Source organism: Lathamus discolor, chromosome 1, assembly GCF_037157495.1.
Source record: "Lathamus discolor isolate bLatDis1 chromosome 1, bLatDis1.hap1, whole genome shotgun sequence".
Lineage (NCBI taxonomy): Eukaryota > Metazoa > Chordata > Aves > Psittaciformes > Psittacidae > Lathamus > Lathamus discolor.
The window spans coordinates 40,393,674-40,406,361 of NC_088884.1; the positions used below are offsets into that span (position 1 = coordinate 40,393,674).

A 12,688-nucleotide genomic window follows, 5' to 3' on the forward strand; every position below is an offset into this window, starting at 1 on the left:
CTGTTACGTGTAAAAAAATCTAAGTATAAGTTTTGAAAATAAAAGGCTGGAATTGCATCTGGTATAAGTTGGTGGGATTCCACTGATTTCCTTCCCTGGGATTTTAGGCATTGACTGAGATAGTAGCCAAAAGAAAAGGCGAAACACAGCTGAAGTGGGTACTTGCATGGTGCTTCTGAAGTATGTTGCACACCACTCAGGCTTTTTTGTAACTTCTTTTTACCTATTTGGGAGTTTGAATCTAGAATTTAGATAAGATGTTCCTGATAGTGAACATTTTAAATACTGCTTTCCTGTGGTATCACAGTAGAATTATTTGGAACATTGAACGTGTTACTTGCTCTCAAGAATTTTTAATTGCTTATTGCAGCTAATGGTTAAAATACAGGCTGGATATATTAGAGATTGAGAAAGTGTGATTATATGTGGAGCAGATAAAATAATTCTTATGGGTTATTATTTAAAGAAAAAGACAAAAAAGATTTGGAGAAGATTAAATAAATTAAAAAGCCCACAGTCCTATTTGCCAAGCCTGAACATCTTACAGGGTCACCACTTTCAAAGAATGAAGAGGCGGATAGAATTACTAATCACTTAAAATATGGAAGCCAATAAATGTCTATCTGGAAGGGATTCAACAGGTAGCTCCTGTGTAGAATTATTAGAAATATGGAGGAAAAAAATAATATTATCCTTAGTATCTATATTCTTTGATTGTTAAAAGTGGTGTAAAATTCTAGTTCAGAGTTTTATTTTTAATGCCGAATAAACAAGATTTAAGCTGTGTTTATACAGGGACACACCGAAGTTCAAAGTAGCTGATGTTGTGAATTGTAATTGGATTAGTTAAACCTCATTATAGCCCCATGTGGGAACTTTAAAACTGAAGTTAACTGTTATTTCATTTACTTAATTCATGATAGCGTTTTCATTGTGACTTGAAGTCACCGAGTTTAGTCTACTTCAGTTTTTAGTGACAGTGTCCATACATAAAGTTTAATGAAGTTAACTAATCTACTTAGCCTGTTGAGGGGGAGTGATAGTCAACCATTAGTTGAACATTCGAGTATCACTTTTAGAGAAATGGTCTACAAAATAAACTTTTTGTTTACCTTAAATGTAATACGTGGGTCATGTTTCTCTTAACTGTATTCTGACATCACCACTGTGTTTCTGTCTGGTCTCTTTCATAATACTTGCCGCATACTTGGACAGGATATTGGCTTAGGAAATCACCCTTCTGTTTTCCTCAATGCTGCCTCCAGCTGCTTGTTCCCCTCCATGCATTGCCACCCAGCACCACTTCATTTGTATCAGTGGAAGAGTTTGAGTCCTTTTTGGTAACTTGATCAAGGAAGGCAGGGTGTCCTTGGTGCAGAGTGAGATTTGCATCCCATACCGGTCATTTCAGAGATCTGTTTTTCCAGGTAGCCTCAGAAACAGGGGGATGGGGACAAAGAGGAGCAAAGATTGTGGAAGGTACTTTGGCTGTACCACCAAAATGATTAACTAAAGGGAGACACAGGAATGCATTTGATGCTGTGTCTGCATATAAAACAGATATAATAATTATAGTACTATATGGGGGTTATCTCTGCTGCAGGCATGGTCTTACACTCCTTATATGTTTGCTGTTTCAACATAATTTTGGTGCTGGTTTTTGTTATTGTAGGTTGAAATGCTTTGTTACTTTAATTCTTGGCTTGTTGATCAGAGAGCGACTTAATTTTTTGTTGGAGGAACATATTTTAATGCAATAGTAGATTAAGGGAAGGAAGGATATCAACATTTTTGTTCCTCTGGTAGAACTCACTCATGAAAGTTCGAGTATGTTGAATGACTTTAGAGTATTGTCTAGGTTGGCAGTTTCTGACAAAGCTGTCTGGAAACAGTTTTGGGCACTATTAGTAAAACTGATGCAGAAGGTGAAGAAGTTGCTTGGCTTACCTCACATGGAAAAAATCTGTTCCCAAGTTTTTTCTTAGCTGGCTTAGCAGTACTGCTTTGATAAGTGGTCTTATCACAGCTGTTCTTTCAATTTGGAGGTAGCTCTGCAGCTTGACTCAGTGGTACAAATTGACTCTGACACAAATAGAGTTAACCTCCACCTAATTTGCCTTATACAATGTTTACCATGGCTGCTAAGGTGACTTTACCTACCCCTATTTTGTACTCTACTGCTTCTCTGACTGCCCAGCCAAGAGGACGATCACTTTCTTAAGGCTCTTTCTTTCTTTCCCAAGGGCTGGCCTGTTTTACAGCTGGCAAATACTGCAAACCTAGTTGGCTGTTTTAGCTTTTCTATTCAGTAGTTTCACTCACTTACAGGAATCTTCATTTCTTTGTAGCTTGCTGGTAATGCTTTATCAGTGCTCTCACTGCATCTCGTTTGTCACTCACCTTTGCAAACATACGCAGTACCTTCTTCCCTATGACCCTCACCCAAGATTTTTTCATTTGAATGTTAGGTAATGTCAAGATAATATGTGGTAGAAGCTTTGATGTTAGCAGTGTAAAGGAAAGTGGGGAAAAAAGGTGGCATGTTGTAGTCAGTGCGTCTGGTGGCTGGTTGCTTAAGATTAAGTATACAAATTTCTGGGAAAACAAGCATGCTGGGTTTGATAGCCAGAGCCTTAGAGTCTGATTTCCACCTGAACTAAATGTTTTCATTAGTAGCTTTAAATCTTTGATGAGTTGCAACAGTCTTGTATAAAACTGTTCGACAAGAACATACTGTAGGCTGAAGGGAGGAGGATGTGCACCAGGAATAGAAGTGAAATACAAAAGAGAGAGGTAGAGCAAGTCTGCTGTTTCCTTATCACTGAGAAATGAGGGCATTCAGAGCAATGTAGCCACAAGAATTTGATGCCATATTTTACTACTTTTTCCTCACTCATCTTATGTAGTGGGATTTCACAGAATCACAGAATCACAGAATCCCAAGGGTTGGAAGGGACCTAAAAAGATCATCTAGTCCAACCCCCCTGCAAGAGCAGGGTAACCTACAGTACATCACACAGGAACTTGTCCAGGCGGGCCTTGAATATCTCCAGTGTAGGAGACTCCACAACCCCCCTGGGCAACCTGTTCCAGTGCTCTGTCACTCTTACAGTAAAGAAGTTCTTCCTGATGTTAACGTGGAACTTCCTATGTTCCAGTTTACACCCATTGCCCCTTGTCCTATCACTGGATATCACTGAAAAAAGCCTAGCTCCATCATCCTGACACCTACCCTTCACATATTTGTAAACATTGATGAGGTCACCCCTCAGTCTCCTCTTTTGCAAGCTAAAGAGACCCAGCTCCCTCAGCCTCTCCTCATAAGGGAGATGTTCCACTCCCTTAATCATCTTTGTGGCTCTGCGCTGGACTCCTTCAAGCAATTCCCTGTCCTTCTTGAACAGAGGGGCCCAGAACTGGACGCAATATTCCAGATGCGGCCTCACCAAGGCTGAGTAGAGGGGGAGGAGAACCTCTCTTGACCTACTAACCACTCCCTTTCTAATGCACCCTAAGATGCCATTTGCCTTCTTGGCCACAAGAGCACATTGCTGGCTCATGGTCATCCTCCTATCCACCAGGACCCCCAGGTCCCTTTCCCCTTCACTACTTTCCAGCAGGTCAACCCCCAACCTGTACTGGTACATGGGGTTGTTCTTCCCCAGATGCAAGACTCTACACTTGCCCTTGTTAAATTTCATCAAGTTTCTCCCCGCCCAACTCTCCAGCCTGTCCAGGTCTCGCTGAATGGCAGCACAGTCCTCTGGTGTGTCAGCCACTCCTCCCAGTTTTGTGTCATCAGCAAACTTGCTGAGGGTGCACTCAGTTCCCTCATCCAGGTCATTGATGAAAATATTAAACAGCACCGGTCCCAGCACCGACCCCTGAGGAACTCCACTAGTCACAGACCTCCAGCTAGATTCTGCGCCATTGACCACAACTCTCTGCCTTCTTCCTTTCAACCAGTTCTCGATCCACCTCACTACTTGATCGTCAAGCCCACACTTCCTCAGCTTATCTATGAGGATGCTGTGGGAGACAGTATCAAATGCCTTACTGAAATCAAGAAAAACCACATCTACCGCTCTACCATCATCCCTCCACCTAGTCACTTCCTCATAGAAGGCTATAAGGTTGGTCATACATGACTTCCCCCTCATAAAACCATGTTGGCTGTTCTTAATGACCCCCTCATCCTTGATATGCCTAGTGATGGAGTCAAGAATAAGTTGTTCCATCATCTTTCCAGGGATGGAGGTAAGGCTGACCGGTCTATAATTACCCGGGTCCTCCTTCTTGCCCTTCTTATAGATTGGTGTGACCTTTGCCATCCGCCAATCCTCAGGCACCTCGCCCATTTCCCACGACTTACCAAAGATGATGGAAAGTGGCCTAGCAATGACCTCCGCCAGCTCCCTCAGCACCCGTGGGTGCATTCCATCCGGACCCATCGATTTACAGATGTCCAGTTTGCATAGCTGATCCCTAACCCAATCCTCATCTACCAAAGCAAACTCCTCCTTTGTCCTGACTCCTTCTGGGGCTATAGAAATCCGGGGCCCTCGGGGAGAGTCTGCAGGAGTAAAGACAGAGGCAAAGAAGGCATTCAGCACCTCTGCCTTCTTTATATCCTCTGTCTCCAGGGTACCCACTTCGTTCAGCAGTGGGCCTATATTGCCTCTTGTTTTAGTTTTATTTGCTATGTATTTGAAGAAGCCCTTTCTATTGTCTTTAACCCGACTAGCAAGATTGAGTTCCAAGGAGGCCTTAGCTGTCCTAATTGCCTCCCTACATCCTCTAACAACTGTCCTATATTCCTCCCAAGCGGCCAGCCCCTCCTTCCATAATCCATAGATTCTCCTTTTCCACTTGAGTTTGCCCAGCAGCTCCTTGTTTAACCACGCCGGTCTCCTAGATCCCTTACTTGACTTCCTACTCATTGGGACGCTCCGATCCTGAGCTTGGAAGAAGCGGTCCTTGAATGCTAACCAACTATCTTGAGCCCCTTTACCTCCTAGTACACTTTCCCATGAGACTTCCCTTAGCAGTTGACTGAAGAGGCCAAAGTTGGCCCTTCGGAAATCCAGAACTGTGGCTTTGCTAGGTATTCTATTCCTCCCACACAGGATCCTAAACTCCACCATCTCATGGTCACTGCAGCCAAGGCTGCCATTGACCGTCACCACTTCGACCAAACCCTCCTTGTTGGCGAGTACTAAATCTAGCAGCGCTGCTCCCTTTAGGAGAAAAAGTTACTCAATGTTAATCTGGTTCAGATCTCAGCACCGCTTGTATAAGTCGTGAGCTGTTCCTTCTGCCAAGTAATCAACTTCATACAGATAAACTGAGGAAGGAGTTTGGTCTTAGAATTGATGTTTCAGTTCCTGGTTATAGATCTGAAGTCTCTCCTGAAAATAAGATACATGTTTGGAGACTTACTTCCCCTTGTTTAACCTCTGTGCATTTATCAGTCACTACCTTTTATTAGTTGTGAGTGTTATCATGTTCGGGTGGTGGGGATAGTTCATTTTTTTGAAACCAAGAGGCTCGGTCTGTAGCAGTACTGAGAGAACTAAGATTGCAAAGGGATAAAAGACTTCTTCCTTCTAAATAATCCCTTTTTCTTAAAAAAGTCTAGTACAATACAAGGCCTGCAAGCTTAATCAATACAGCATTACTAAAAACATCTTTCAAAAGCCTTTAGCACTTCCACTGTATTTCTGCTATTTCTGCTATAGATAGTTCAAGCTATCTGCTTCAGTATTCAAGTAATAATATGAAAAGCATTAAGGCTTTTAATTTCTTAGGGGTGGTTAAGATTGCTATTTGACAAAATTTTATATTATAGTCTAAATCTGTTGGGTTTTTTTCAAGATCTTATGTTTTCGTTGTGCAGTAATTGGACTTTGCTTTCATGGCAATGACAGGTTCTGGATTTTTAAAAAAAATCTATTTTATGTTAAAAATTACTAAAACACATGTCAGAAAAACACATTGATTTTTTATTATTATTATTTATAGAGTGGAAGAGATCATACTCTGTTATTCCTTTTGCCAAAGAATGGCTTCATTTTTTAATGCCAAGATGTTAAGAATATTATTGCAAGAGAATTGCTGAAAATGTAAACCGAAATGATCACTTTTGTGTGTGTGTCTGATTATGAGTGACACTGTACCAGGGTCTGTGACCTCTCTTTCTACTTTCTCCATGACAAAGCAAAAATTCAAAGGTGGCATTACAGTGAAGGAGAAAGGAAGAGTTGTAGACAGAAGAGCTGTCCTGAGTCTTGGGTTGTTAAAGAGGTTTTCCTGCCATCTTTTCTCCTCACACATACTGTAGGGTTATAGCTGAAAGGAAAGTGACTGAAGCATATCTTCATGCTCCAGCATGCTCCAGCTGTTGGAAAAGCTTTTGTAGGTGATAGAATTTTGAGTTTATGATGGGAAGCAGCACTGCAGCCAAATGATTCTGGGTATCTGTGTTTATGAGAAAGTGGCTTTAAGCCACTTTACCTCCTTTGGAGCTGTGTTCAGTGCAGCTTAGATTCAGGCCGCTGTGTTTTCAGTGCCATCCTCCTTTTTCATTCTGTGTCTTGCATCTCTTCTGTTTGCTTTGGTTCTTTTCTATTCAATGTAAAGGCAAAGGGGTGGCTAATTCTCCTTCCCTTTGTGTAATACACATGTAGATTGGAGGGTAATAAATTCTTTAACTGAGCAGTGAGCCACATCTAAATTTCCCAGTCCGTGTCTTGAGAGAAACAAACACCAAAAGGGCAGAAGCGTTTCATCTCTTTGCAGTCCTTCTGAACACAAAATGTAAAAGTAAAATCAGTAAAATTTTATGTCTAATGGTAGATTGGTAAACAGGATTATTGCCTGGATGGAGCAAATCCTCAAGTGTTCCACCCGTTTTATTTTGCTGTGTTACAGTTCTGAAAGCAGCTCTCAGAAGGACCAATTCATGCAGCATTTTCTAGTGCCGCTTAGAATGCACAAGTGTATTTGTTGTTATTTATTTACCTTGTCCCACTTTTGTTTATTCCTATTTTAGCTTTTTAATTTGCAATTCAACTTCTTCATCTTTGAAAGCTGTTGAATATTTCACTGTGCTTTAAATGATTCTGTATTTTTAGACAAAATGGAAGCACAGTGTGCTGTAGGTGCAGCCTGTATAATATTGTCTTTTTTTCCAAGTTAGTCTCATGACATTGTTAAGACTCTGCACTGCATTTACAGAGTCAGTGTTCTCATTTAGCCTTCCTAGCCTGTGATTAAATGGGAGTTGCTGCTTCTTGTACTATGAGTTGGCTGACAAAAGCTAAATCTGTCACAGGTGCTACAATTTGTGTATCAGAAAATTTGCTTTCCAAATACTAATTATTCCCAAAGTATCTTACTTCACACAAAGCACAGATAACAGAGTCAGCAAATTTGTCCCAGTTTTATCATTGTGCTGTAAATTAGGGTTTGTCTCCAGCCATTGTGTAAAATGGAGATGGTAGAAATTGAAATGCAGGAGAATCCATTGATTTACAACCTCTGATGTGTTTTTTCACTTAATTCTTCCAATCAAAATGCTTGAAATGTATGTTATTCAAATAATCATTGCTGAATTTCATTTCTGTAATTGAATGAGCTGCTCTCTAGGGATACAGAATGGTGGGAAACTAACAGTATTGTCTCTAGAAAAACTGGAAGCCTTTTGCCCCTGATAGGCCCAGACCTAACCTGGTCATATGATTAAACTATTAACTTGGGAAGTTAATTTAATATGATGGTAGCTTACCAGGGATCAGCTTTCTGGCTGCTAAGGGAGAAGAATGGACCCTCAGTCATTGTAACTGCAGCTGAATCAGTGAAAGTATTCAGTTTATAACCTCTTCAGTCTCTGAGTCACATATGTCATGAAAACACACAAATGCACAAGCACAGAGTTGGGTACCTGTCATCCCTCTTCCACCACTCCCTGTTGTGGAGACCCCTTGTAATAACCCCAGTTGCCAGAAAGATGTATTTTGACATGGAAGCATCGGGATCTGCCTGCAGAAGAGTTTGTAGTTCAAGTAGGCTACTGCTCAGTTAAATATTTTGTAGTAAATGTATTTGTCATCCGAGTGAGCAAATTTTGACACTAGATGCAGAATGACCTGCTAAAATAGGAACTGCAACTGTGATTTGGCAGCTTCTCCTTTTATTGCCGAGAATTACCTAGGAAACCCTTCCGAGGTTAGACAAGTAATTTAAATGTATATTCAAAATATTTAGCTTATAGAGTGGCTTATGCAGAAAAGGAAGAGCATTGAATGCCATAAATGAAATTTTTAGCAACAGTCTTTGCATTGTAAACTAGGTTAAGAAACTATTTACTCCCTTAGGATGAACATAATGTGTATTTCTAGATTTTTGACAAATGCAAACATTGATGTGCTTTAACTTCTAATAACAGTGATTCACAGCTCTAGTTGTTTGCCTTGTGTATAGTAATACTGATTCGTATTTTCATTTTATTTCCGTAGGACTATTTAACCATTCACAAGTATGGCAATGCAGCCAGAAATGATCTCTGGAACACACTGTCAAAGGTAAAAAGCTTTAATCTATTGCACTGAGGTTGAAGCAAGAATTTACTGTGATATTTTTCTTGGTGAGGTTAGGAGTGAATAGTGCATATTGAAAGCTTCGGACCCCAAAGCAAATATAAAAATTGATGCAAAGAAATTCCATTTGAATTAACCTAGTGGCAACAATAAAATATGGTTTTTGCAGCATTTCTATTCTTTGTTATGTTAAAATATATTTCCTTGCTTGTGCTATGTCATTGGTGTTCAGTAAAAGATACTTCATGGAATCTGCTATCATTGACTTCAGTAGCAGCATGCTGAGGCTCATAAGCTGGAAAGCACATTAAAGTGCTGAGCATTGGCATTTACATCAGGCATGTCTGTGATTTTGTATGGAGTTATGATTTGTGTGAATGACAAAACTGTTAAAGCTTTGAAGTCTGGTGTAAACAGATAACTACTTACTGTAACATTTGGTGTGCTGTAGAGACTTACAGTTGTTATGTCCGTCTCCCTTTGGTTGCTATGCCCAAAGGTCTAGGGATCTGTTAGGGCAGAGTTTAATTTTCATAAAGTGAGCCAAGCTTGCCTAAAATTCTTGCTTACATTTGGGTGGATATAATTGATTTGTCACAAGATCTGTGGAGAAATTTGTACTCTTTTGGAGTGGCAGGTCAAATGACATTAACCACCTATGTATGGGCAACTGAACTGAATCTGTATTGACTGTTAATGAGAGTTGAGACATAAAACATACAGTCATGCTCTTTAATCTATGTCTTAATTTGAAGTTCAGTGCCACTGCAAAAATATTTCTTGCTTCTCACCTGGTGTCTTCTTCTGTTAAAGCCCTTAGGATAGCTCTGGGTGATGGAAAGTCAGAGGGATGAGCATAATATTGAAAAAACAGCAGAACCCACATTTATTCTGATAAAATACAACAAAGCTGAGACTGTATTATGTATAACCACTACAGCTATACTGTATGCTTAAGTCCATTGTTAAGGCTAGTAATTCTGTTTGCCTCATTTGTAAGCATGTTTGTTGCCAGCCTCTTTGTTCCTAATGCATTGCAATTGCAGCTTCAGTTCTAAAGACTTCTTGCTGGGTTCGTGTATTCATGAGAGGTTGCTCAGTCTGTAATCTAGGACTGTTTGGCAGTTAGGGATATTTCTGTCACTGAAGAATAAATGATGGCTGTCAATCTCCTCATACCCAGTCTCATCTCCCATGATGCCATAGTTTCCCTTTTTGTTTCAGATGAAAATCTACTTATAAACCAGCATTTTTTATTGACATATGGTATCAAATATGAACATATTAGTCCTCCATGTGTTGTGACAGGTGCAGTTTATGAAACAGCTGGGGTTACCTTGGTATTCATAGCCTCACTTTGGGCATGAGGGACAATATTTTCAAGTAACTAGTCATTTGATTCTCAGAACAGAAGCTCTGTACTTTAAAAAATCAGGCCCTTTGAATATGCATCATTGTAGGCACCCTGCATCAACTAACACCGACTCTTTTTTAACTCTGATTGGTCTAGAATATCCTTTGGAGACAGCCACCCAGTATTTCTGTGGCTCTTGTTAAAACTCTGCAAAGCAGGTCGTTTCTTCTGTTACAGCCTGAATGATGTGGGAAACATGACTTCCTGACTGTCCTTCTCCTCTCTGGCAAAATTGCTCAACGCTTACTCTTAAGATGGACAGAGACTTGGTTAACTCATATAGAGTGTATGTGTACTGTGTGTAAATGTGTGGGTATGTGATGTTCATTTAAAAAACTAATTATGGTCTCTGGGTAAAAAAAAAAAAAAGAGTTTTATATGCTGGATGATGTTATTGCTTCAACATATTGAAACTTTTTTTCTTGTAGGCTTTAAAAAGAGTTGGAAAATCTGTAAATATCCAACAAGTAATGGATCAGTGGACGCTACAGATGGGTTATCCTGTCATCACTATCTTGGGAAATGAAACTACAGACAATGTCATAGTGATCTCTCAAGAGCGTTTTGTTTATGATATTGATGCTAAACCCAAGGATCCTGCCCTTGGAGACAGCAGGTACTTACATTCTTCAATTAATATTTTTCAAGAGGTTGGGGTTGTTTAAGTGCTTCATGTGTGTACTTTTATGAAGATGGCTCTTTAGACACCTCTGAGCTTTGCTTGGTATCAGTAGCATGTGGTGACCCTTCCATTTGAAAAGCAGTAAAGATGAGGCTAGTGAAAAGAACTGAAAAAAAGGTCATTAGATTAATAGAACAAGATGAGCTTTTAATGTGCCCATTTTCATCCTGACAGTTTCTTCTGTGACTGTCGTACATCTTACATCACACATCTGTTTCCTCTCCTATTCTTTTGATTTTGTCCATGATGCAATTTGGAATGTGGTTGGAAGGTCTGATGATACTTCTTTTTAAGTAATTCTTTGGAGTGGACTTCTCCATGTTTATAGATTAAGTGTGCAGATGTAACTGTGTGTCAGACACATACCTCACTTGACTACGGAAGCAGTCAAGAGCTGAACTGGACCTCTGTACAAGGCAGGGGATTCGAGCTGTTCCATTTTTGAAGCTAGCTGAACTGGTCCTGTGGGGACCATTGTATTGCCTGAAATCAGCAGGCACTTAGACATCTCTGCCCCTGACCTTTTTCTACTCCTTAGATTGCTTTGTTCCTGCTCCCAGATGACTCCACACACTCCTTCATCCCAGAAACAAGCTGACATTCCTGCCTGACGCTATCCTCATCTTACTGTTTAAAGCACTTTTAGCATCATATTTTAAGGCCAAGAATATAGGACTAATGCTAGAGAATTACAAGATAGCCTTAGAAGTTTCTGTGTTCACCTATTCATGCTCAGCAGGAAAGAGGGCACACTGTTACCATTGAGTACTCTGTGTTTGTCCAGTAGATTTAAATCATCTAAAGGTAAATTTTAATACAAAATTTGATTGACATGTGTGGAGCTCATAGAATGTTCCTGTTGAGGAAGGCCTGAGAATATAGTTACATTTTTTGGGAAATGTTTAGAATTCATTATCATTTTTCAGAACATAAATGTTATGGAACTCAAACATGACACAGAGTAAATAGCTGTTTTTCTGGCTGTATTGGAACATGCTAGCAGGGTACTAAGCATCTGTTTATGTTCTGGCCTGAAATGAATTCCTTTGCGAAAAGAGGTAAAACTATTCAATGTGAACCGTTGGAAAAGTTTGTGACTTACAGTTCGGTGCAGTGTGAGAGAGGTTACTCAGTAAAACAGAGATTATTAGTTTTTTGATAGATTAAAACAGAGATGTTAATCCTTTTAATTACTTTAGAGACTTTCTTAAATAGTTCTGCCAGGTAGGCAGTATTGATTGTAATACTGCTGCTGTAATTCGTGAGTAAAGACTACTAGGTATGTAAATGTTTTGTAAGGTGGAATATCAGCAGTGATATGACAGGTTGACTGTCACTGGACACCAGGTGCCCACCACAGTCACTCTATCATTCCCCTACTCAGTTGGACAGGGCAGAGAAAATATAATGAAGGGCTGGTGGGTTGAGATAAGGACAGGGAGAGATCACTCACCCAGTTACTGTCACAGGCAGAACAGATTTGACTTGGGGAAACATTAATTTGACTTATTACCAATCAAATCAGAGTAAGGTAATGAGAAAATAAAAAGAAATCTTAAAACACCTTTTCAAACCCCTCCCTTCTTCCCAGGCTTTACTTCACTTCCAATTTTCTCTACCTCCTTCCCCCAGGTGGCACAGGGTGGGGAACTGGGGTTGCAGTCAGCTCACCACATGTTGTCTTTGCTGCTCCTTCCCCCTCAGGGGAGGACTCCTCACACTCTTCCCCTACTCCAGTGTGGGGTTCCTCCAATAGGAGACAGTCCTCCATGAACTTCTCCTATGTGAGTCCTTCCCACAGGCTGCAGTTCATGCACACTGTTCCAGCACGGGTCCCTTCCATGGGTGCAGCCCTTCAGGCACAGACTGCTCCAGCCTGGGTCCCCTGTGAGGTCACCAGTCCTGCAGCAAACCTGCTCCAGTGTGGGCTCCTCTCCCCACGGGGCCACAGGTCCTGCCAGGAGCCTGCTCCAGCACAGGCTTCCCACAGGGTCA

At 40.6% G+C, this 12,688-nt stretch overlaps 1 protein-coding gene across 1 annotated transcript in view; it reads left to right on the forward strand.

The window, feature by feature from the left end:
* TRHDE (thyrotropin releasing hormone degrading enzyme) overlaps positions 1 to 12,688 on the forward strand; it is a 213,141-nt gene that overhangs the window by 129,020 nt on the left and 71,433 nt on the right. Inside the window, exons 8-9 of the mRNA XM_065669125.1 lie at positions 8,517 to 8,582; positions 10,440 to 10,627. Of these exons, the coding sequence (XP_065525197.1) occupies positions 8,517 to 8,582; positions 10,440 to 10,627 (254 nt within the window). The remainder of the gene's footprint in view (positions 1 to 8,516; positions 8,583 to 10,439; positions 10,628 to 12,688) is intronic.